This window comes from Cryptomeria japonica, chromosome 4 (genome assembly GCF_030272615.1).
Source record: "Cryptomeria japonica chromosome 4, Sugi_1.0, whole genome shotgun sequence".
NCBI lineage: Eukaryota > Viridiplantae > Streptophyta > Pinopsida > Cupressales > Cupressaceae > Cryptomeria > Cryptomeria japonica.
In genome coordinates this window covers 588,904,574-588,931,831 of record NC_081408.1, presented here as the reverse complement: position 1 = coordinate 588,931,831, position 27,258 = coordinate 588,904,574, and the positions used below count along the sequence as shown (strand labels likewise).

The following is a 27,258-nucleotide window of genomic DNA, read 5'->3' as shown; positions in this document are numbered from 1 at the left end:
TTGAATCATGTATAAGTTTATAATAATTAGACTTGACATTGCCTTCGAGTTTCACGTTGAGTTTTTTCATTACAAAAAGTTAAGAATTATTATTTTTATTTCACTTGTTCTTAATAATTATTACAATCACAAGTTCTCATATTTTCTCTATTTCTTCTTTTCAATAAATTAAAATAGTCTCAAAAGTGATTTTAAAAAGTGTAATCATTGACACACAATCTTTTAAATAAAAAATAATTTCATTTATGGAATAGTACAATAAATAAAATAAGAAAGTGACATAAAATAATTAGTAATAAAACAAATAGACACAAAGATTAAATGCACAATTCTGAAAAAAATGCTACAAATTTAAAAACAATTAAACAAATTACTATCATATTTTATTTGATAAAAAATAAATTAAATGAATAAAAAAATTGTATACAATTTTCATTTCTCCATTTCCAAAGCGACCTAAATATATCAATACTATAAACTTTGTTTTATTGTTATTGTTTGAACACAACATATTAGTAATTGCAGTAAAATAACTAACAAAAATTGAAAAAAAAAAAAACAGAAGCTAACCAGACATCACAAGAAGAACGTGGCTAAAAGTAGACCATTTGGTTGGTTGTTGATTTTTGGCCTCCCCTGCTACAAATATGGGGGCGCAAACCAGATGATGTATGGAAGCATGGAGCACATGGTAAAAAACAGAGAGTTGGTATTAGTTTCTTACACTGAGGAAGGGCCTGTTACAGATGATCATCTGAAAATTAGAGAATCCAATTTCAACATTAATGGATGCAAAGAAGGAGAAGTTACTGTGCAGAATATGTGGGTCTCAGTGGATCCATATATCAGGTGGCTCATTAAAGAACCCGCCAGGGCACTTTATTTCGATACCTTCAAATTAAATGAGGTTTTGTGTTTCTTTCAATGTTGTTTACTTCTCAATGTATTCTAATTGACATTTCAAAAAAACTGCAATTGTTGAGATGTTTTAAGGTTCAATACAGTAAAATGAATTGCTTTTTGTACAGCCAATCACTTCTCCAATGGTGGGGAAAGTAGTTTTTTCTGCCAATTCTGGATTTGAAGTTGGTGATGTGGTTACTGGGATGTATCAAGTGTCAGAGTACACCATAGTAGAAGGATCAGCATTGAGAAAGCTTGACACAAATCTGTTTAAACCCTCTGATTATTTGGGGCCTCTGGGTACTGATCTATCATTCTGTTGAAATTAACATTTAGGGTTTTCTATCATTTTAAGTTTTGTTACTTCTTGTAAGTATTCAAGAAGGCTTCTCTTGAGGGTTCAAGGTTCTGTGTGGATTTGAGCAGGGACTGTGGGTTTGACTGCATGGGCGGGTATATTGTTAGTTGGAGAACCAAAACCTGGAGATGAAGTGCTGGTTTCAGCTGCAGCAGGGGCAGTGGGACTCTTAGTGGGGCAATTGGCTAAAATCAAAGGCTGCCGCGTTGTTGGCAGTGCTGGTAGTGACCAAAAGGTGATCTCTCCTGATCATCTGCAATTTTTATTTAAACTTTTAGCCTGGTTAAAAAACCATTAAATTTTTTTTTGGAACTTGTTAAGGATAGATTGTTCTGTTCTAAGAATTTTCACATAAACCTAGGAAGATATGGTTATAAACAAATTGTGATCTTGACTGTTTTCTAGAACATCTCGAGATCTGTTTGATGGTTATGATTTTAGATTTCCATAGTTTATATGTTTTAGTTTGATTGGTAGGAAGATTGATTTGCAGTAAGTAGTTTGTTTGTTAATAAGAAATTAATTTTTCAAAACCTGAACACCCATTTGTCCTGCCCCAAGGAATTTAAATCTATTAAGACAGAGTAAAGTAGAGAAACATTCCATTACAGACAAGAGCTATAAGATGCCATGGATATAGAGGTCAATTGTAATGGTGAACTAATCTCAGCACAAACATTTTTTCAGTAAAATGGTAAGTTCTTATGCGTTAAACAGCAGGTTCTGGTTTTGAGTCTAACTATTCTAACTGTCGAGAACTGTGTTGGACACCACTTCTAACCCTAAATCTTTCAAAACTATTTTAAAATATTGACAGGTGAAGATGTTGAAGGAAGAGTTTGGATTTGATGACGCCTTCAATTACAAGACTCAGACAGATTGGGATGCAGCACTGTCCAAGTAAGTACAAGGAGTGATGAACGTGTAATAATGTATAAAGAGATTTCAATTATTTTTACTTGAATAACAATTCATTGTTAGATAACTACTGAGCAGGTACTTTCCAAAGGGAATAGACATTTACTTTGAAAATGTGGGAGGGAAAATGCTGGAGACTGTTCTCAACCACATCAATATGAAAGCTAGGATCCCCCTATGTGGAATGATCTCTCAATATAACCAGGTTAGGCAAAAATTATTTCTGAGAGTTTTGGAGTTGATCAACTTTATGGAGAGTACCAATGCTATGGATGAATCTGATGCACTGTACATCGCAGGATTGGAAGGAAAGTTATGGAGTGAGAAACCTTATCAACTTGGTAGGAAAATCTGGGAAAATGCAAGGGTTTACTGTGGTTGAGTATTTCCATTGTATGGAGGAGTTTGTGAAGGAGGTAGGAGGTTATATGCAGCAAGGTAAGATCAAATACAGAGAAGATGTGCATGTGGGAATTGAGAGCTTCTTGGAAGCATTCAATTCTCTGTTTAGTGGGGGGAATATAGGAAAAACTCTAGTTCAGCTCACGCCCAAGTAATAAGAAAAATGAGTTTTTCATTTAAGAAATGTGTTTGGAACTTTCTTAAGGTTCAAATCCCACTGAAATTCTCCATATTAAAATATAATATTCTCTATTAGGGAACCTAGAGCAATTGTGTGGGAGAAAGAAACTTCTGTGGCCTGTGGAAAAGTCTACTATTGTTCTTGTAATTCAATCATACAAATAGGCAATTTTTAATCCAAAAATTGAGAAGAGCCTGCAGATTCATTCAAATATATCAGCTTATAACGATAATTCAGTTTTGTCTTTTATTTTGATGTGTGTTGGAGAATAGAGGTCATTTTATTTATCTAATAACAACTGATTTAATTTGTAAAGCCTATGTGGTAGACACCTAGATGGTGCTGAGTTCAAATCTTGTACGACACAAAAATATAGCAATCGATTGTTGTGATTAAATAAATAAAAAATTGTTAAAGCTAAAGTGCATCCATTAAGAAAACTAGTTTCACAAATTTAAATCTCTATTGGCTCGTTGTACGTGGATACATGAATTGCATTTTATTGTTTTTGGAAGGTATCATTTTCATTTAAAGTATTTAGTTTTAGGGAATTTTATCTATTTGAGTGTAGGAGAATATATGTTGTACTTTTATATCGTGGTATTGCACCATTTTGTGGAGTGTTGTAGGTGCATTGTAATGATGTGTAATTTTGTATAATTGATATTCAAATCAAATTTTATTTTAACCAATAATCAAAATCTCTTTATTTGTTTCTTTAGTTAGGATTGGTTGGAGTCATCATGTTTTCTTCCAAGACGCTTGCATAGATGACCCTATGCTTTGACTAGGTTGTGTCACACCAGTTAAAGCATCAAAATTCAAACTAAGGATTTTTCTACTAATTTCAAATTACATAAAATGTGTTATTATATTATCAATTCAATGCCATTACCTCAAGTTGACTCACTAGGATCATGTATTTATAGATAGTCGATTGTCTCTATTGAAAATTGTTGAAATTTTGTTAGAAAGTATACGCAAAAAGAAAATCTAAAGTATTGCATCAACACTTTAAAGGATTGCATTGACTTTTTGCCATCTCTAGAAATCTTGTACGACATTCCTAAGGGGCTTGATTACTAATAAGGAAGTTGATGATCCTTGCTCTAACCAAATAGTAAATCTCATTATGCTTGTCAACATAACCCCTTAGTGAGCAATATATATAAGGCAATAAAATAGCATAGGAGCTCACATCAACAAAAGACAAAATACAATGATACTCCTACTATCATCCTTTACCTTTGATGTCTCAATAAACCATTTCCCACCTATTAAACGGTTGACCATGTTGATTCTCTATCAATGGTCGACCATGGGTCTTTTATGCATGGTGTTCCATGACATGGGTTTCTCTCTCCAATGTAAGCTTTTCTTCCTGGCCTTGATTTTGATCTTGGATCTATCATTTCAAGTGTTGTTCTTGTGCTTTCTTATAGGGTCGGTTTGCCATCTACAATGATTGACATTGGTGTTGGTGGTGCCTCTCCTTTGTTGCCAACTAATTCTACTACTATTGGTGGTTGAGGCTTTGCAAATGTTTCTAATGCTAGTGTTGTTCACCCTTTGAGGGAGAAAATTTGTCCCATCCCTTATGCCAAATCCTCCCTAGTGGTGGAAAATAAGGACTTCTATCAATCAAGGGTATAGTGTGCAAATTCTTTTGTAACCTTTGGCCCTAACTTCTTGACCTTCACAAATGGGTATGGGATTATTGGAGGCCTCCTGTGGGAATTAAGATTGAGCCCTTCCCTTGTGTTAAAGGTTTCTTACTTGCTTCGTTTGCCTCATCAAAGGACAAAGATTTGGTGTTGCATAAGCTATGGTCTTGAGGATAGCACTCTCTCTCCATAAATCCTTGGTCAACTTCCTTTAACCCTCTTATTGAGCCTCTAATTATATGTTCAATGTGAGTTATACTTCCATATATCCCGCTCTAGTTTTAGGAGGTTTCTTGTTATGAGATCATAGACAACTCTATTGGTCACTTCTTGAAAGTTGATGATTTCACTTCATATATGGAGAACTCCACTTTTGTTCACATTTTGGTGGACATTGACATCACCAAGCCTCTTCTTGGGGATGTGGTTTTTATGGTAGGGGAAAGGCCTTGGACTCAACCTCTTGATTATGAGGGCCTCCCTTTCGGATGTAAACAATGTTTCTCTATCGCTCATTATCCTCTCTCTTGATGCAAAGGCATTTCTACTTAGTGGAAGAACACTAATGAAGATCACCTAACTATTCATTCACTTGATTTTGTGTTAGATGACTCCTCTTAAGATGACAATAATTACTTGGCTTCTAGTGTGGATTTGACGTACCCTTCGAACCTTATTGTGAAACCTCCCACCTCAATCTCATAGCCTATTTTTACCTTTGTCTTTGGAGATCAACTTCAAATAACTCATGTGGTGGAAAGTTGCATTTCACCTCATCATTATTTTGTTGTTTCTTCATTTTGGTGCCCTATTTTTGTTGTCACATTTTTCTCTATTATGTGTTATATGTCTATTTTTTCCTTTTGTGGTCCATTATTGATAACCAATCTGAGATAGTCATTAGGTGGGACTTTTTGTTTAAATGTCCCCTTCTGTCATGTGTTTCTCTTGGCCTTTCTATTTCATGTCAATTGTTTAACTTTGAAAAATCCAAAATTGACTAAACTTGTGCTACTTTTATCAACATTTTGTAGAGGTTCTAAACCTTTGTTAGGAGTCAACAAGGTTGTCACAACCTTGTTGGAACCAAACATTGGTTTTCTAACCTCTTCAAAAAGTTGTTAAGCCTTTGGTGTGTCAACAATGTAGTTGGGTTTCAAAACCCATGTCGGCTACCAATAAGGCTTCCACAACATTGCTAGAGCACAACATTATTTTTCTCCCATTTGATCCTCAAGAATAGGTGAAATTTTTGGAGGAAATTTTTGAAGATGTTTGATGCATATTGTTATTTTGACATATTTTGATAGTTTTGAAGCTAATGTCAACTCTCAAAAAGGTTCTCACAATGTTGTCAAGGTTTTGAAAATCAACTTGTTCTCTAATAAGAGAGAAAAAAATGATTAAAAAAATGACCAAGTTAAGTTTTTTAAATATTTTGATCACCATCTGAATCTCCCCATTCAAAAGTAAATGTTCAATTTATTACCTTTTCTTTCAACTCTAGTTCATTTGGACTTTTTCACATCTAGTCTTTTAAAAATCCACATTTAAATGTTTGTGGGAATATGGGATCCATCTGAATCCAATCCTTACTCAATATCGGTTTGGTTCAATTTGAAAGTTTCATAGGCTATCTCCTCCTAGTGTCATGCTTACATCATCATTTTATCATTATCTCTTTTAGGAGATTCCATAACCATCTAAACTAAACCATTTTCAAACCCACCTTCTAATTCAATTCATTTGGACTTCCCTACAAAGTTATTCCACTTACATTTTTTTTGCATGCCTCCTTTGTTGACATCACCATGCCCTTTAATGATATCCTCTTATCCTTTTGTTGACATTATCACCAATTCTTCTCATTTAAAACAAACATCAAAATATTGTGAAGTTGGCTAGTTCAAATGGATTTCTCACTAGATTCACTTTAAAGGGACTTCTCACAAGTCTACTTCAAAAATAAAAATCTATAGGTAGGTTAGTGTTACCTCATGAGCCCATAAAAGTACTGTAATGGTGGAAAAATGGTGAATGATAGATCAAGAAGGAAACTACCCTTTCCCTCAAAGAGAAATGAGAGTTTTGCTATTGATTATCATTCAAGCACTTTTCACCATGTTACATTAGAAAGAGGAGAGGATACTTCACTAGATTCAATCTCTCCACATGAAGATGGTAGATTGAATTTTGAATGAATTGGGAATGTTAAGTTGATCCCCTCTTCCTTGTTTGAAATAGAAAGGAATTGATTGAATTATGTAGTGCAAAAGTGACAAAGAACTGATTATAATTTGAGATCAGAATATGGGATGAAGTTGCGCACCTGGATTTGGCAGTAAAATGTCGAGACAAAGTCACCCTATGAATTTTAAGAAAAGTCACCTGGACCGTGGCGGGAATGTACACGGTCCTCCGAAAAATCCACAAAATGAAAAGGGTTTTTCCACCTCTGCAAATGAACCCTGAATCTAAAAGTACAGTTGCGCACCTGCAACCTACACACATAAAAGAGAGGAAAATGGGTTGGGATTGGGGGTTTTCCTTTAGGTCAAACCCCAGTTTTGGAATTAACCAAGTAATGAAAGAAATTACTTGCAAGTAGATGTAAATGAAAAAGTGAATTGTAAATCACCTCAAGGGAGGTTGTAGTAGAAATGTTGATAAAAATGCTTGTGTGGAACTAAATGTTGAAATCAATCTCCTCTCCAATGGTTGAATCCTTGACTTGAATGCAACACCTAGCCTTGAAGGGAGACTTGAGAATGCTCAATGCTGGAAAAGAATGTGAGAATGCTCTTGAATGCTTGATCGCTTGTGCACACTCCAATATTATCCAACTTATTGAACTTCTCTTATCCAAATGAGAGGAAAAATGTCCCTTAAATACATGTTAGTCGATTTGGTTTTTGTCACGAGCCGACATTGGGTGAGTTTTCCCACTCGAGGCACAACCAACAATGCAACCCTAGGAAGGGTCCTGCCCCAAAATAGGACAGGGATAGGAGCGCCACACCCCTATCCTGGGAGGACAAGGGTGCCACGCCCCTATCCTACCCCTTTCTCCTAGGCAGAGTATGGACAGGGTGATGTAGAGGCCAAGGAAGAAGTTGTTTCTATAGGTTGAGAAATCTCCGGTCTCCGATTAGGCTAGAGGATTCGAACTCGCATGCGTGAGGACCCTAATGCAGTCAAAAATTGTCAGGGTCACAATTTTATGACACTACAAGTACAAAATGAGAAAAATAATACCATTAATACATGTTTAATGCTTACAATTACCAAATTCAATTAAGTGGAACATAAAAGGGTAAGTGTAGAAAGACGAGGGACCAAAAAATGAAAACTTTTTGGTTCAATGCAAGACACAACATGCTCATGTTTTGAAGAATTTTTATTCTAACTTCCCATCTCTCTAATTTTATATCCCAGACTCATTCTCTTCATCAAAATATATACATGAATAATAATGTTTAAGTATAAGTGGCATCTCAATATGTGTTTTTACTTTCTTACACTCTGAGTTATATTTCATGTATATATTGGTAGGATGGTTGAGAATGGTTTCAAATCGCTAGGATTATAATGCATATTCTAGGATTTTTAAGATCTTATACTTTTAGACAGTCAAATTCTAGTAATTAGCAAGCTCCTCATCATTCTCTCACCCTCTCTATGTCACTTTTTATTCTTCGATATGTAGACCTATCTCTCTCCCTCTCCCCTCCTCTCTCTACCTCTCTCTATCTCACTCTCTCCTTTCTCCCCCAAGCTCTAGAGCTTATTTTTTATCATGCTCCTATCACCATTCTCTCTCTCTCTCTCTCTCTCTCTCTCTCTCTCTCTCTCTCTCTCTCTCTCTCTCTCTCTCTCTCTCTCTCTCTCTCTCACACACACACACACACATGTGTGCAAGCTCTATACCTATCTCTATAAATCTCTCTCCTCCAAGCTCTAGACCTATCTCTCTAACTCTCTCTCACCCTTCACTCTTTACTCTCTATCGACCATCTCCCTCTCTCTACCTACCTCACACATGCACACTCTCTCTCTCTATTTATTTCTAACTCGACTCTTGTACTCTCTACATAACTCTCTCTCTCTGCCTCCCTTTCTCTCCCTCCTTCCCTCCCTCCCTTCCTCCCTCCTTCCCTCTCCACTTTTATCTCTCACCCCTTCCCTCTTTGCTTATCTATATCTCCCCTCTCCATGATCTCCATCTGCATACCTATCACTTTGTCCCTCCCTCTCTACCTTTGTTTCTCTATATGCATCTACCTCCCCCTCTCTTTCTTTCTCTCCTTCCCTCCTTCCCTCCTTCCCTCTCCATTTCTTTCTATCTTGCCTCTCTATCCCTCTCTTCCTCTCCATCCCTCCCTCCTTTCCTCCCCCCCCTCTACATCTCCATCTTTCTTTATACTTATCTCTATCTCCTCTCCCCCTTTCTCTTTATCTCCCTTGTCTCTATTTATCTCTCTATCTATCCATCTATCTCCCTTTCACTATCTTTATCTCTCCTCTACTTCTCTCTACCTACATCTCACTCCCTCTCTCTCTACTTCTATCTCTCCTCTATCTACCTCTTTCCCTACATACTTCTCTTTATCTAACCTCTCCCTTCCCTTCCCTTCCTCTCAATATATTTATTTATGTCTCTCTCTCCTACCTCTCTCTACATATCCCCTTCCTCCTCCTCTCTCAATTTACCTCTCTCTCCCTCCATATGTCTCTCTACCTACCTCTCCCTCCCTCTACCTCTATCTCCTTAACTCTCTACCTACATATATCTCCCCTCTCCCTCTCCCTCTCTCCTTCCCTCTCTTTTATCTACCTCTCTCTCCCAATCCCTCTCCCTCTCTCTATATACCTCTCCCTCCCTACTAATTATTTGTCTCTCCCTCTCCTTCCCTATAATTTTCTTTATCTCCCCTCTCCCTCCTTCTCTATCTATGAGATAGAGAGAAGTAGAGAGGGAAGGAGAGAGGGAGGGAGAGATATGGATAGATAGAAAGGTGTGTAGAAAGAGAAGAAAATAGAGGTAGATATAAGTAGATATTAAATGAGAGAGAGTTGGAGAAAGAGGTAGAGAGGGAGATATGCATAGAGATAGGGAGAGGGGAGATAGAGATAAGTAGAGAGAGAGAGAGAGAGAGAGAGAGAGAGAGAGAGAGAGAGAGATAGAGAGAGAGAGAGAGAGAGAGAGAGAGAGAGAGAGAGAGAGAGAGAAGTGGAGGATGAAGGGTAGAAAGAGAAGTATCAAGTGAAGGGGAGAGGGGGAAATTATAGATAGAAATGGAGGTATATGTAGAGAGAGAGAAGAGATAGAGATAATTTTAGGGGGAGAGATGGGTGTAGACGAAGAGAAATTGAAGGAGAGAGGTGGAGGGAGGGCTAGATCCATAGAGAGAGAAGTAGAAAGTGAAGGGCATAAAGTGAAGTATCAAATGAAGGGGAGAGAGAGGAGTGAGAGAGAGGTGGAGAGAAAAAGAGGGAGAAATAAAGATAGAGGGATAGTAGGAGATGAGTATATGCACCAAGATGGTCAACAAAAAAGTGGCCATTAGAAAAAAAATACCTAAAATGGACAAAATGCGTGCCTATTTTTGATAAATACAAAAATTGCATACGTGTTAAGGCTCGGAAAATATGAGCCAAAAAACGTACATTTTCTTTGAATGAAAAACGTGTACATGTTATTTGGAATAAATACACGTATGCACTTTTTTCACGTGTTATGGTTAGCAAGGAAAATATGTACACATTTTTCTTACATTAGGTTAGAAAAGGAACATGGCCTTAGATGTTAATTCCTTCGACCTTCCCTTAGTTTTTTTCCATCAAGGTATATACATAAAAGATGAATTTTAAGTATACTTTAAGTTATATTTTATGTATATATTAGCAAGATGTTTGAGAATGGTTTCAAATCTCTAGGAGTCATAATGCAAATTCTAGATTTTAGGAGATCTTATAATCTTTCAAACTTAATCATAATTTTGTAATCAATGGGCTTCTATCATCATTCTCTTGCTATCTTTGTATCTCATGCTCTTTGTCTCCCCCAAGCTCTAGACCTATTTATTTTCCTATCTCTCTCCTTTCCCTCCCTCTCTATCTCTCTCTATCTTACTCTCTCCTCTCTCCCCAAGCTCTAGATCTTATAATTTCTCAAACAATCAAATTTCAGTAATCACTAAGCTCTTATTATCATTCTCTCTTTATCTTTATTTCACTCTCTTTGTATACCTTGATCTCTAGACCTATCTCTCTTACTATCACTCTCCCTCTCCCCTTCTCTCACCCATCTCTCTATCTCACTCTCTCCTCTCTCACCAATCTTTAAACCTATCTCTCTCACCCTTCTCTGTATCTCCACATTCTTCTCAGCCTACCTCACACATATTCTCTCCTCTTTATCTCACCTCTCTCTCCCCCTCCCCATATCTCTCTCCTTCCCTCTCTCTACTTATCTATATCTCTTCTCTCCCTCTCCCTCTCCCTCTCCCTCTCCCTCTCTCTCTCCCTCTCCCTCCCTACCTCTACTTCTCTGCATACCTCTCCCTCTCTTTCTCTCCCATTCTCTTTGACCCACCCTTCCATGCTCCCTCTCTACTTACCTCTACCCCCCTTCTCCATCTCTCCACATACCTCTGCCTCCCTCCCTCCCTCCCTCCCTACCTCTATTCATTTACATAAATATTTCTCTATCCCTCTCTCTCACTTCCTCCCTCCCTCCTTCCCTCTCTATTTTTCTTTATTTCACTCCCTTTATCTCCCCTCTCCTTCTCTCTACCTACCTCTATTTACATCCCTATCTACTTTTATCTCCCCTAACTCTCTACCTCCTTCCCTCCATACTACTATTTATCTCACCTCATTCTCTCTCTCCCTACCTCTCCATCCCTTTCTCGCATTCCCTCTTCAAACTCTCTCTCTCTCTCTAACTCTTTGTCTATATCTACCCTCCCTCTCTTTAAATACCTCTTCTTCCCTCCCTCACTCCAAATATCCCCTTCACTTTTTTCTATCTCACCTCTCTCTATCTCTCTCCTTCCATCTCCACCTCTCTATATCTATCTAGGTATTTAGATAAATAGCATATGGGGGGAGTGTAGGAGAGCTAGGTAGATATAGATAAGTAGAGAGAAAAGTAAAGAGAGATGTAGAGAAATAGGTAGAGAGAAAAGTAAAGAGAGATGTAGAGAAATAGGTAGGGAGGGAGAGAGGTGTAGGTTGAGAGAGAGAGAGAGAGATTGATAAAAGTGGAAATAGAAGGTTTTGGAGATAGGAGAAAAGATAGAAATAGAGGTCTTGCGGGCAGGGAAATATATATAGAGAAAGAGAGAGGAAGAGGCAAGATAGTGATAAGTTGAGAGGGAGGAAATAGATAGAGAGAGATGGAGGGAAGGAGAGAGAGATAGAGAGAGGCGAGATAGATAGAAGTGGAGGGGATAGTTGGGATGAGGGAGGGAAGGAGAGGTATTCAAAGAGAGGGAGGGTAGATAGAGATAAGTAGTTAGAAAAAGAGTATGGAGAGGGAAGAAGAGAGGGACAAAGAGGGATAGAGAGAGAGGGGGGAGATAAATGTAGAGAGGGATAAAAAGAGAGGTAGGTAGAGATAAGGAAAGGAGAGATAAAGAGTGGAGGGAAGATATATGGATGGAGAGAGAGAGAGGAGATAAATAGAAAAATGGAGAGGGGAGATAGAGAGTATAAATAGATTGATATGTAGAGAGGTGGAGAGAGGGAAGGAATGAGGGATATAGGAGTAAAGAGAGAGGGTGAGAGAGATTTATTTAGAGAAATAGAGATATGTAGGGAATGAAGGAGAAATATGTATAAAGAGAGGTAAATGGAGATTGATATAAGTAGAGATAGAAGGGGAGAGAGAGGAGAGAAGGATATCTATGTAGAAAAATAGACGAAGGGAGTGAGAGGGAGGTATGCAGAGAGAGAGAAGGGTGAGAGAGAGGTATAAAGATATGTCTAGATATTGGGGTGGAAAGGAGAGAGACATAGAGAGAGGTAGAGAGAGGGGAGAGAGGGAGACTAATAGGAGAGAGATAGGTATAAATATTGGGGCAGACAAAGAGAGTGAGATAAAGAGAAATAGAGAGGGAAGGAGAGAGGGATATTTATCTAGATAAATAGAGGTAGGGAGGTAGGAATGTAGAGGTATGTGGAGAGAGGGAGAGGGTTGATAGAGGTTAGTATAGAGGGGAAGGTTGAGAGTGAGATTAGTAGAGAGGGAGCATGGGAGGTTCGGGGAGAGAGAGAGAGAGGGGGGGTGTAGATTAGTAAAGGAATGGAGTGAGTGGAGGTATGTAGGGAGAGGGAGAGATGATATAGAGATAAGTAGAGAGAGGGAAGGATAGAGAGATGGAGAGGGGGAGGGGGAGAGAGAGGTGAGATAGAGAGGAGAGAAAGTGTGTGAGGTAGGTGGAGAAGAGAGGAGAGATATAGAAGGGTGAGAGAGATAGGTTTAGAGATTGGGGAGAGAGGAGAGAACGATATAGAGAGATGGGGGAGAGAGAGGGAGAGGGAGGGTGATAAGAAGAGAGATAGGTATAAAGATTGAGGGAGACAATGAAATATCTAGAGAGAGAATGATAATAGGAGCTTAGTAATTACTAAAATTTGACTAATTCTGAGAAATTATAAGATCTAGAGCTTAGGGGGAGAGGAGAGAGTGAGATAGAGAGAAGTAGAGATGGGAAAAAAGGAGAGAGATAGGGAAATAGATAGGTCTAGAGATTATAGAGAAAAAGAGTGTGAGATAGAGAGATAGCAAGAGAATAATGATAGAAGCTTATTGATTACTAAAATTTGATTGTACGAAAAATTATAAGAACTCCTAGTATCTAGAAATTGCATTATGGCTCCTAGAGATTTGAAACCACTCTCCAAAAACCTGCCAATATATACATAAAATATAACTTAAAGTATAAGTTGGTATGTGTAGGATCATGGTGTGCCAAAACAAGCCCTTAAGTGGCAATGAAATTTCAGAAAATCAGAGTTATGCAACTTGACATGAAAATTTGAATAAGTTGTGAACATTATTTTTAAAATATGTAAGAAGAGAATATATAGAAAATTGAATTTAGTTTCTAAGCTACTAGTTGTTTTTTGGAAAAAAAAAAATCCTATTTGATGAAAATTTCAAATTTCAATGTAGTGGTACTAAAATTTCAGGAAAAAAATAAGAAGTAGACGTATGTCTGACTACCCTAATCACAATCAAATCATAATGTTTTTTTATAATATTTATAATATAAGTATTAGACTCATGTCTGGATGTGACACATATTTGTTTTTTATTTTTTATAAAGTAAATAATTATTTATGAATTTTTTACTACAGCTTTTCAGAAATTCAAAAACTCCTACGTCTGACCACCTTAACTTGGTCAAAACCTTATTAAATTTAATTTTTTTAATTTTTTCCTATAGTAGATGAAGCATAGGATGTGACACATGTTTCGGATTCAAAAAATGTTATACCATTTGAAAGTTATGAGTGTTTTTCAATCAGTATATCAATCAGGAGTATTGTCAAAATTCAATTAGAAAATAAATAATTATTATTTATTAAAGTCAAAATAAGACAAGCCTTATATTGTTGGAAAGCTAGGAATGTCCTTACAAAAACCTTTTCATTTTATCAATTTTGGCTACAAAAAAAGTTGTCAACCACCAATGTAAAGTCTGGAAAATCAAGGAATACTGAAAAACACGTTTTTTCAATTGACTTTCTAGGCTTGTCACTTCCAAGCCAAATACCAAAGAATTCTCGAGCCAAAATTTGAAATTTGAATACAAAAATCGGATATCTGATATATCGATTTTAATGTATAAATTTGTGGTCCCCCAAAATTTTCCCGTTGCTGCCTTTTATTTACTGAACTGCCACATTAATGGCGATGGCAGAAATCCGATATCCGATATCGGATTTTATTAGTCATATTTTAGAGAGAAAGGGAGAGAGAGAGAGAGAGAGAGAGAGAGAGAGAGAGAGAGAGAGAGAGAGAGAGAGAGAGAGAGAGAGAGGGGGAGAGGGAGAGAGAGAGAGGGGGAGAGATTAGGAGAGAGAGAGAGAGAGAGAGATTAGGAGAGAGAGAGAGAGAGAGAGATTAGGGGAGAGAGAGAGAGGGGGAGAGAGACACAAATTGTGTTGTTATGGGTCATATGTTGTCCTAAGAGGTCATAAGACACAATATGACCCCTTAGGACACAATATGACCCAAAGCAACCCCTTAGGACAACATATGATGTCATATGGTGTCATTAAGGGTCATATGGTTTCCTAAGAGGTCATAAGGGTTCATGGTACACCATGTGACCTCTTAGGATGCCATATGACCCCTAATGACACCATATTGGGTTGCTTTGGGTCATATTATGTCCTAAGGGGTCATATTGTGTCCTACAACCCCTTAGGACACCATATGACCCCTAACGACGTGATTTGGTGTCTTAAGGGGTCCTATGGTGTCGTTAGGGGTCATATGGTGTCCATAAGGGTCATATGGTGTCTTGGGACACCATATGACCCCTAATGACACCATATTGGGTTGCTTTGGGTCATATTGTGTCCTAAGGGGTCATATTGTGTCTTACGACCCCTTAGGACACATTATGACCCAAAGCGACCCAATATGGTGTCATTAGGGGTCATATGGTGTCCCAAGACACCATATGACCCCTATGGACACCATATGACCCCTAATGACACCATAGGACCCCTTAAGACACCAAATCATGTTGTTAGGGGTCATATGGTGTCCTAAGGGGTTGTAGGACACAATATGACCCCTTAGGACACAATATGACCCAAAGCAACCTAATATGGTGTCAATAGGGGTCATATGGTGTCCTAAGGGGTCATATTGTGTCCTAAGGACACCATACGACCCGTTATGACACCATATTGGGTCATTTTGAGCCATATTGTGTCCTAAGGGGTTATATTGTGTCCTACGACTCCTTAGGACACCATATGACACCTTACAACACCATATGACCTCTTACGACACCATATGGTGTCATAAGGGGTCCTATGGTGTCCATAGGGGTCATATGGTGTCCTACGACCCCTTAGGACACCATATGACCCCTTAAGACATTATATTTGGTCGTTATGGTCATATTGTGTCCTAGTGGGTCATATTGTGTCATATGACCCCTTTAAGACATCATATGACCCCTTAGGACACCATATGACTCTTAATGACACCATATTGGGTTGCTTTGGGTCATATTGTGTCCTAAGGGGTCATATTGTGTCTTACAACCCCTTAGGACACAATATGACCCAAAGCGACCCAATATGGTGTCATTAGGGGTCATGGTGTCCCAAGACACCATATGACCCCTATGGACACCATATGACCCCTAATGACACCATATGGTTTCATAAGGGGGCGTATGTTGTCCTTAGGGGTCATATGGTATCCCATGAACCCTTATGACCCCTTAGGACACCATACGACCTGTTATGAGACCATATTGGGTCGCTTTGGGTCCTATGGTGTCTTAATCTCTCTCTCTACCCTAATGTCTCTCCCTCTCCTTCTCTCTCTCTCTCTCCCCTAATCTCTCTCTATCCCGTTCCCCTAATCTCTCCATCTCTCTCTCTCTCTCTCTCTCTCTCTCTCTCTCTCTCTCTCTCTCTCTCCCTCTCCCTTCCCCCTACCCATCTCTCCCTTCCCCCTCTGCATCTCTCTCTCTCTCTCCCCTAAGCTCTCTCTCTCTCTCTCTCTCTCTCTCTCTCTCTCTCTCTCTCTCTCTCTCTCTCTCTCTCTCTCCCCCTCCCTCTCTGCTAATCTCTTTATCTCTCTCTCCCTTCCCTCCCCTCACTCCCTCTCTCTCCATCTCTCTCTCTCCCTTCCCCCTCCTCATCTCTCTCTCTCTTTCTCCCCTAATCTCTCTCTATCCCTCTCCCCTATTCTCTCTCTCTCTCTCTCTCTCTCTCTCTCTCTCTCTCTAAAATATGACTAATAAAATCTGATATCGGATTTAATTAGATTTCTGCCATCGCCATTAATGTGGTTATTTAGTAAATAAAAGGTGGCAACGGGAAAATTTTTGGGGACCACAAATTTATACATTAAAATTGGATATCCGATTTTTGTACCCAGAAAAAAGAAAAATAACCTTGTGGGCCATTTTGTGGATTCCAATGGCCCACAATTTGCATATTCTATTTTCTGTCGAGGATCGCGGGTTTTCAGACAGGTTGAGACAAATTTGTGCTTTTGGGAGATTCTTAAAGTCACAACTTACAATGTCAATCACATAGGAGCATATGTGTGTGGAGGGAAATCGGGAGTAGTAGTTGTCGGAAGTCTAAACGCAAAAAAAAACTTTCAAATGACCAAACTGAAGTGTATAGAGAAAGAGATAGAGAATGTCATAGGAGGAGAAGACAAGGTATGTTAGATATTGCTAATGTTACTTCAAGAGAAGAGGAAATTGAATTTGAAAATGTGCAAGTTATTGAAAATGAAAATGTAGATTTTGAAAGTGAAAATATTGAAAATTTTGAAAATTTTGAAAGTGATAATGAAAATGCTCAACGTGTGGAAAATTTTGACATAGGAGGTGAAAATGTGGAAAACTTTGACATTGAAGGTGGAATTGCTCAACCAAGTGAACCATATGTAACACCTAATTACTTTAGAAATGAAGACCCTCTCATGGATGAAAGACAAATTCCAAATCCAAGACCTTCAAGAACCCCAAAATGGTTATTTGAAATCGATGAGAACATTATTGTGAATCTTGAAGGCAAGAGGTCAACAAGAACCGTTCGGTTGTGGGCTACACAACTTTTCAATCAAAATTTTAGCAATAAGACATTGACCGAGCAATGCCAACTCTTTGTTCAATTGCTAAAGATGATAAAGATGAGACCATTGCTAAACAAATTGAAGATTCGTATGAACAAGAAGATGGAGAGACATTCTATTATTGCAAAAAATCTATTTGACGCTCTCAATTCTATTGGAAAGAATACCAAAGAAATAGATAAGAGAGCCACTCGAAGAGTGATTACAACCTCCTTAGTAAGCCATCAATTGAGAAAGGCTCGTCAAATGAGACAAACTTGTGTTGATTTTAACATAAACTGTAAAACTTTGGATAGAGCACTTGCACGAAGACAAAGACTTGATGATCCACTTCAACAAGATACATGGGCATTTGGTGGGAGGCTTCCACGTGTTGATAGAAAGTTGACTGGCAATGTGAAGGAGGAGATTCAACAATTTTGGCACTCTAATTCTAGAGTGTCACCCAATGTAAAGGATGTTTTGAAATTAAGAATCGGCAACCAAGACCGCACACCGCATCCCAAATATTTCTTGGAATCAAGCCAAACAATGTTGTACAATTTTTTTTGTGAATTACATCCAACTTTGCAAATATCAAAAAGGGCCTTTGAATCTTTGAAACCATTTTATTGTGTTCCTCTTAAGATTCGCAATACTTGTTGTTGCAAGTACCATGTGGAGTTTTCAATGTACCATGCTCTTTTATGTTATATTCATTCTACGATGCATACTAATGAGATGTTGTAGGAGTGTGGTGCAATGCTATTTCCTAGATCATCAAGAGACTTGCAAGATCTATTTTTATGCCCTAGAGATGATGGCTGTTATTTCTATAGAAATGATTGTTTGAATGAGAAGTGCTCAGAATGTGGTGGGTTGTCAAAGTTTGTTTCATGTTTTCATGAGGGAAGTGAACACGAGTTTGGAAAGAATTATGTTGAGAAAAAAAGATACGAGACAATGAAATATACTTTGAAGAGTGGAGGTGAAGGTTCTAGATGCGAATTAGTCTCAAGAGAAGTGAGTATTGCTGATTTTATTTTGGATTTTAAGGAAAATCTTTTCTACAAGTATGCAAGGCACACCCATAGGTCTCAGTGGTTGGATCAACATTTTAGGATGTGTAATAACTCTTTCTCGATTGGCACTATTGTATCAATGGTTGATTTTGCAGAGAACTATACATTGCAACCACAGAATGAGGTACAGTCTTAGTACTACAATTTAGTCCAGATTGCTATTTTTGTTCACATTACATATAGACATGCTCCTGATAGAATAAAAGAGGATAGGAAGATAATCAGGGAGTATCATTTTTATATGAGTGATGATAGATAACACTCCTTCGAGTATGTGCAACATTTTTTTGAGAATTTTTTTGAGTTCTTGCATAAGAAAGATATTGCAATTGACCGACATATAATATGGTCAGATAACTGTATGGGTCAATTCAAGAATGCCCGTATGTTTTATTGGTTGAGTAGAATGCATGTAGAGAGGTGTATACCTCATATTTAGTGTTTTTTTGAGGCAGGACATGGGAAGGGAGAGCATGATGGAGCAGGTGCATGTTTGAAGAGAGCTCTAGTTAAGGAGCAATTGAGGACTTCAGGTGCAAATTTCTCTGATGCACGTTCTATTGTTGATTGGTGTAGTTCAACATTGTCACATGGAGGTACTCTTGATTCAGTATTGAGAAAATTCTTTTGGTTGGTTGAGGAGGGAACAGTGGGAGATAGATTAGATTATCAAACAATTAAATATTCTTCAAAGATGCATTCATTTCTCAGCTCAGATGCTCCTCAGTCATGGTTTCCATACTCTTTATGATCAACGTGAGAGGATCAAACATTGGGTTTAGACAAGGGATCCTACGATATACTTCTGCAATCCCCCTCAATTCATTCAAATTTTGTGCAATCAAATCCTGAATTGAGGGGAGGTTTGGCAAATGAGGGTTTGGTTGTTGCAGTTGTGGTTGGTCAGTGTTTTCATTGTTATCACCCATTTTTAACCTAATTGAATGTAAACAAATAAATTTAGTTAACAAATTTAAACAATTAGGTATTTGATTTAAAAAAACCTAGTTTTCATGAAAAAAATCATATTTTCAATGAAAAATCAAATAAACATTAACAAAAAATACAAAAAAAGGAATGAAAATTATTGAAAACAATAAAATTCTTACCTTTTAATCTATTTTTAGTATTTTTTTGCCAAAACACCGGATATCGGGTGCACCGGATATCGGATTTTGAGAAAATCGCGCAGCCCGTGAGTTAAAAATGACTCATGGGCTGTCACTGTCGAAATATATTTGTCTCAAAAAATCGGATATCCGATTTTTATACTTAAATTATTTTAAAATAACATATATAATATAATAATATATTATATAATATAACAATATATTATATAATTATATAATACATATTGTTTTATATTATAAAATATAATTATATATTATATATATTATAATATTATATAATACATATTTTATTGTATTATAAAATATAATTATATATTATATAATATATAATATAATATAATATTGTATTATATAATACATAATATATAGTATATAATATTTTATTATATATTATATAATATATATAATATAATATGTATTATATAATATATTATTATAATATAATATAATATAATATAATATAATATAATATTATATAATACGTATTATATAATATATTATTATATTATAATATAATATTATATATGCTGGTGTAAATAATTATTCATCTTGGATATTATTACACCTTACTTAAGTTTACTTAGGTACATGCATTTCATAGTAGTTTGGGTATGAGACACTTGGGTGTTTGTGCCATATTGGGATAGTGTGTGTAGGAGAATTTCCACCTTTTATGGTGTTGATCTTGTTGTTACACTCCACATTCAGTGGGTGATCCACCTCATGTGGAATATTATATTATTTCTCCTACCTATCCACACCTATTTTCTACCTACCCTTGTTTCTTATTGAGCCACATGTCATGTTTGTGTGCTCACATATCCATATAGCCTTTCCTATATAAGCAGGCTCATATTCATTGTATGGAACAATGCTTAATGATCCAGTTGATCATATTTTTCATCTTGATAGAATACAGTTTATTTCTACCATCTATTTTGTTCTCTCTTATTTGTGCTTTCCATTGCCTCTTGATCTTGGCAAAATCTCACATGGTATCAGAGCCATTAGAGTGTCATTGGTTTGCTAATTGAGAGAAATTTGATGCTATTTGAGGTTGTGTATTTTGGAGTTTTCTATTGCAGGTTATTATTGAAGCTTGATGGGTCAAATTTGAGGTTACCATTGGATTTAGGTCCAAGAAAGTCAGTTTTTCCTTTTGTTTCATCCAAATTGGACTTCGGAGGCCAAATCTAGAGGCATTTGAAGTTTGACGTTGCGGCGGAAATTTTCCAGAAATTATAATTTTGCAGGAAATTTTCAAATAGCGATATCTCACTCATCCAGACTCGTTTTTTCGAGCATTTTTTTTGTTTTGGGGTAGAATTTCATGATCTGGACAGTGGTGAAAGATTTTTCTAATTGTTGGATACAGGTTTTTCGGAAATCATGAAATCCGGATTTTTACAACTTTGGAGGCTTCATTATTTTTTCATCTACTTTCATAATCTGCCATTTGTTTGTAGTAAGTTTAAGTAGAAATTGTACTTTCATTATTTGGCCATTTTTGGCATATTTGGTACTTACATTTTGCTTGGATCTTAGTTTAGATCACTAGCAATATTTGTTGAAGTCTCTTAGATCTCATTTTGAGAAGTTGTAAATTGAAATCAAAAGTCCACTTTGCCTTGTTTTGCAAGTGGCCCATTGTATATGCACTAAGTATAAAGTACCAAAATCACCATTTTGGGGGGTTTATTGATTGAGTGAATTTGGGGGGGTGTCTCTTGTGCTTTTGTGCTCTTGTGTTCCTTCCTTTCTGCTGCTATGGGTTCTTCTAAGTTTCCTCTCTTAACTCCTCATAATTATGCTACTTGGAAAATTGATGCATGGAGTAAACTTATGGAAAAAGGACTCACTCATTACATTGATGGAACTATTGTTGCTCCCACTGATCCTAAGGTTAATCCAGTTGGTCACTTGGATTGGCTCACTAAAAATATCATGGCAATTGGTACCTTAAGAAAGTATGTATCAAAGGATCTCATTTTTCATATTGAGAAGTGTACTCTAATCAAGGATGCTTGGCAAAAGTTTCAAGACTTGTATGGTCAAGTTGATGAGATTAGGGGATATCAGATTGATAGTGATCTCACCATGTTAGATCCCAAGAACTTTGATACTATACAAGATTATGTCACTAAGGCAAATGAGTTGAGGGCACAACTCAAAGATTGTGGCATTGATAAGAAGGATACTCAATTGATATTCAACTTGATAGGAAAGCTTCCACAAGAATATGCAGCATTTGTTTCTAGTTTCCAAACCCATAGGATGACAATGGGTTCAAGCTACAAAATGCCTACATTTGATGCTTTCAATGAAATGTTGATGATGGAACAAACTAAGTTGATAAGCATGGGCATTCTTAAGGCTTCTAAGTCTCAAGCATTAGTGGCAAATCAAGGGAACAAAGGAAATCAAGGAAAGGACAACTCAAACAAGAAGAAATGGCAATCAAAGCCTAAGGACAAAGCACCATCTTCTCCACAACAAGGAGATTCATCCTCTTCCAAGAGGGATAACTCACCAAAGAGGGAGAGACCTACTTGTGCCTATTATAAAAAGTTTGGTCATGAGGAGCATTGTTTCCATTCTAAGAAGATTGATGAGCTCACACATATCATCAAAAAGCATAACATTGATTTTCCTAATGTCTACAAGAAGGATGATTCATCAACTTCCACTTCATCACATTCAAAAGGAAAAGGGAAAGCATTCATGGCTTCTACAAGTGGGAAGACTCACTCTTTTGGGACAAGAAAAGGAAAAGCTTTATGTGCTACTATCAGTCATGATTCAAAGAGATGGCTTCTAGATTAAGGGGCTTCTCATCATATGGCATCTTCGCAGTCTATGTTCTCTACATTTGAGCTTTGCACCATGTCGTAGATTTTTATGGACAATCATACATACATGGATGTGATTGGGAAAGGATCTATTGACATTGGGGATAACTCCTTCAATGATGTATTGTGTGTACCCCACTTGACAAACAATCTCCTTTCTATCTATCAAATCACACATGGCGCAACTAAGAGAGTTGTGGAGTTCACACCTGAGTCAGTTTTCATTAGAGACTTGGAGACTAGAGATATCATTGCGATTGGGGTGGTTGATCATGCATCTCGGTTATACTCCTTTTCAGATTTTGTTGATGATGATGATTTCACATTTGATGATTCTACACATGTTAATCACACTTCTTGTGATGGTTCAGTTTTTTAGGAGAACTTTGGACACTTGAACATGGGGATTCTCACATGTGAACCCGTTCTTGAGTCTTGTATTTCATCTCCTCATATTGATATCACATCACCTATTGCACCTGATGATGTAGATAGTGTGACAGTTTTGCCTTCATGTGATTCAGTCCAGCAAGATATTCATTGTCTTCTAGCTTCAGATTCATGGGATGATTACTTGACAAACATTACAGGTTTGTTTGTGGAATCCTACATTGTAGATTTGGGAGACATCATTGATGACATTCATCTTCTCTTTGATGAAGGTGATCCTTCTTCGATTGTTGCAAGGGAACACTTTGACCCTCTTGTTCATTCTCTATATGATCATTCTTTCGAGGTTGACATGATTGTGGATACTTATGTACAACAGTTGGAGGAGGTCTCTTTATGTTTTGAGGAGACATGTGAGTCTTTGGATATCATTCTACATTCATCTCCACTAGATCTTGGAGTGCCTTTTTCAGCAATGTGGCATAGTTTACCACCTTTGGAGGGGGTATCTTTCAGCATCGACATGGGGACACTTGAGTAGTTTTCAGAGATTCCATTCATCATGAGTTTTTTTCATACATCTTCCCTTCATGATTGGGGAGACTTCATGGATACACCTTTGGTTTTGTTTCTTCCTAAGGGGAGGAATGTTGTTCGACGTTCATGGAGCAGTTTCTTCATACATCGAGCTTCTATCATTGGTGCAAATTCCACATTGAGGGGGGGCTTCCTAGCTTCTCTTCTTCTTTCATATGGGGGGGACTTTTTCCTCACATGGGGTTTTGTCCTTCACATACTTCTATGAGAGTTCTTTGTATCTGGTTTTTCATCTCTCTTTTGGGGGAGGGTTTTTTCCCATTGGGTTTTTCTCTCTTTCTCCACTTTGTGAGAGATTTCATTGCATTAGTTTTCATGCATTTGCATTTGTACATGGGTACCTACAATGGCCTAGTAGCTAGGACCCATTTTGAATTGCTTAGTTGTATTGTAGACTTAAGTGCATTCCCCTAAGTTGCACTTAAGGGGGGGTGTTGGTGTAAATAATTATTCATCTTGGATATTATTACACCTTACTTAAATTTACTTAGGTACATGCATTTCATAGTAGTTTGGGTATGAGACACTTGGGTGTTTGTGCCACATTGGGATAGTGTGTGTAGGAGAATTTCCACCTTTTATGGTGTTGATCTTGTTGTTACACTCCACATTCAGTGGGTGATCCACCTCATGTGGAATATTATATTATTTCTCCTACCTATCCACACCTATTTCCTACCTACCCTTGTTTCTTATTGAGCCACATGTCATGTTTGTGTGCTCACATATCCATATAGCCTTGCCTATATAAGCAGGCTCATATTCATTGTATGGAACAATGCTTAATGATCTAGTTGATCATATTTTTCATCTTGATAGAATATAGTTTATTTATACCATCTATTTTGTTCTCTCTTATTTGTGCTTTCCATTGCCTCTTGATCTTGGCAAAATCTCACAATATAATATATATAATATAATATATTATTATATTATATAATTATATAATATATTATTACATTATATATATTATATAATATAATAATAGTTTATATAATATGTAATATGTAATATATAATATATTTTTTAAATTAAAATTATAAATAAAAATCAGATATCCGATTTGCATAGGTAATTACCAAGCCAAGGTGTACTGACACCCAGGTCAAGCAAAAAGTCAACACAGATTTTCGCATTTTTAGGCGAGTGAAGAAGGCTATTTTTTTCACATCACCACTATTTGGCCCCCCTTGATCCTACACTAACCCAGTTAATACTTAAATATTATATATTATGTATGCACCCTGATGAAAAAAAAACTAAGTGAAGGCCAAAGTAATTAGCATCTAAGGCCATGTTCCTTTTCTAGATTAATGTCAACAAAATGCATATGTGTTTGGCTTACTAACCATAACACACATACGTTATAATTTGTGTGTGTTTTTTTATCATTAAAGCACGTATGTGTTTTTTTTAAATAACATGTACAAGTTCTTAATTAAAATAATATGTACATGTTTTCCATTGTACTTAGCCTTGGATGACAAGCCTTAGGCTTGGGAGCTTCATTTCCCTCCTTTTTATGTGTTTTCTTCTTTCAATTTGGTTTCTCAACTTAATCGTCATCTAGACACCTAAAAATCATCTCATTGATCACATACTGATCATTTGTCCAATTAATTGAATAATTCTTTAATTATATAATTAAGCTAATTATTCTTCTGAACTAACTCAATCATCTCTTTCTACGTTACTAATCATTCAAATTCTATCCATTAATCAATTCATCATTAATCCCTTTTCTCAAATATTAATTATTTAATTAATTACAATTAATTTCCTTTATTAAATAATATTTATTATTTAATTAATCCTATTTCCAATTATTAAATAATTTCATTTAAATTATTTAATTAATTCATTCATTCCCTGAAATCCCCAAATTCGAATTTCAACTAGATCCATCTAATTTCATTTTCTCAAATTCACATTTTAGCAAATCTGAATTTCAATAAATTTCAATTAATCTCATGTGCATTTCATCATTCAAAAATCAAAATTCAAATTCAAATCAAAATAAAATTGAATTTCAATTCAAAGTCCTACATCACATGTTGAAAATCAAGAGTAGTTCATCAAATCAGTTAACTTTCCAATCTCCCCTTTTCACTCCAAATCATCTTTTCTGACTAATCAATCTATTCAATCATCTCCCTAATCAATTCAGTTCACTAATCAATCAAATGAGTCAACTATCCAATCAATCTTGTTAACAGATCAATCAAATGAGTTAACAAATCAATCAATCCACTTAACTGATCAATAAAAATCAGTTATCTATCAATCAACACTTCAATTCCAAATCTCACCCCATCTCACCTGAAAATCTATAAATTCAACCTCACTTCCCAATTTCAATCTAGAATCACTATCTTCAAAATAATTGTGTCAATCATATGTAGGAATCCTAGTGCAACACTTGAGAGCCACCTATCACATGATTTGGAGAAGAGAAATGGAAGCCACGATGCAAAATCAAGAGTTTGATTAGCTTAATTATTCAATTCTTGCATCTACATTTCATTGTCATTTAGGAGTTAATTCTAATTAGATTTAGAGTTTGTGATTCACTCTTTTAAATCTGATTATTTTATGATTAATTTTACCCCTGAAAATAATGGTGAACCCGATGTGAACTAACAAATTTTCTAACCTTCTGGAATGTCTTTTTCATGATTTGCAAGTTCTGTACGGATGTTGGAAAAAGTGGTATGCATTTGTCTACATAGAAATTTGCAACTATTGATAACAATTTGTATTTGTTCAGATACCAGTTCACATTTGTGCAGACAACAATTCACATTTGTTCAAAATGATTCGCATTTGCAGGGGTCATTCAAATTTTCAATTTTGATTGTCATTTATGTTTCTAATCCATTTGCGTTGCTAACCCAATAATCTTTTTGAATTATAGCAAATTTATTTTTTTTACATAAAATGTGTCTACCCCATGGCAGGAAAGGTAAGATTCAAGATTTCAGGTATCAGGAAGAGAACTGAATATAGAGGACAACAGAGAGCTCATCGACAGTTGATAAGAGAAGAGAAAATATTCCAAGATCCTGAAGAATTGGCTTCCCTATCCTGATACTATCATATTGTGCAAAAATACCTGGAAAGATTTGACGTATTTGATGACATTGAGGTCATGGCCAACATGATAATGGATCAAACACATGTCATTAAAAAACTTCTATCTTATCTCTTTTATTTATATTTAACTAATTTGCATTTGTTCAGATAATAGTATGCATCTGAGCAGATAGTAGTTTGCATATGTGCAAACAAAAAATTGCATTTGTCTTCATATCAATTCGCATTTGTTTAGATGTTGATTCGCAATTGTCTAGTACTCATAAAGGTTTGTTGTTTTGTTCTTTCTCAATTCTCTGTTGACATTCTGACATTTTAATGTTCTATTTTTCAGACAGACAGTGAGGCAAGTTTTGAAACTGAAGGCAAGACTTAGGCTTGTGAGCCCCCAATACAAACTAATGCTTTCATGGGTTTTGCAGGTATAGTTGGACCTAGTTTAGCTCACATTTCCTTTGGTGTCAATTAAAAAGAACAAAATCAAATTTCCTTTAGTTATTCATCATTGCTTTGTGGATTAAAATTAACATCATGCTTGTTGAAGTAACATCTCCGAATAGTTTAGATAATTTTGCAATGAAAGGATAAAAAGAAGAATTTGTTTTTCGTGTTTCGAAGGTGATAGGAATATGCTCTTCCCTTAAATAGGTGATCAAAAATCCATACTCACCCTTTATGTTTTCTATCAATTTTTCAATAGGATAAAACATTTATCAGGTTTGCCCTCCTGAGAAGCCCATAAGGTCGGTGAGAGGAGAACGACCTAAGTGGGCAACGGATAAAGCCAAGTAATCTAACCCACTATAATCAAATGTGGATGTGATGAAATTAATGTCCAATGGTATTTTTGCATTGATAT

At 36.4% G+C, this 27,258-nt stretch overlaps 1 protein-coding gene across 1 annotated transcript; it reads left to right on the top strand.

The window, feature by feature from the left end:
* Positions 1 to 523: 523 nt before the first annotated feature.
* LOC131050762 (2-alkenal reductase (NADP(+)-dependent)) lies at positions 524 to 3,011 on the top strand. The gene is made up of 6 exons (XM_057985020.2): positions 524 to 907; positions 1,029 to 1,203; positions 1,330 to 1,496; positions 2,079 to 2,161; positions 2,258 to 2,384; positions 2,479 to 3,011. The coding sequence occupies exons 1-6, from the start codon at positions 665 to 667 to the stop codon at positions 2,734 to 2,736; spliced, it is 1,053 nt and encodes a 350-aa protein (XP_057841003.2). The 5' UTR covers positions 524 to 664; the 3' UTR covers positions 2,737 to 3,011.
* Positions 3,012 to 27,258: the final 24,247 nt, after the last annotated feature.

What these genes read in the sequence shown, in the direction of transcription:
- LOC131050762 (XM_057985020.2), top strand. Translation starts at nt 665, where the DNA reads ATGATGTATGGAAGCATGGAGCACATGGTAAAAAACAGAGAGTTGGTA. An exon ending in TGATTATTTGGGGCCTCTGG is followed by an intron (nt 1,204 to 1,329) that starts GTACTGATCTAT and finishes GGATTTGAGCAG; the next exon opens with GGACTGTGGGTTTGACTGCA. An exon ending in TGATCTCTCAATATAACCAG is followed by an intron (nt 2,385 to 2,478) that starts GTTAGGCAAAAA and finishes TGTACATCGCAG; the next exon opens with GATTGGAAGGAAAGTTATGG.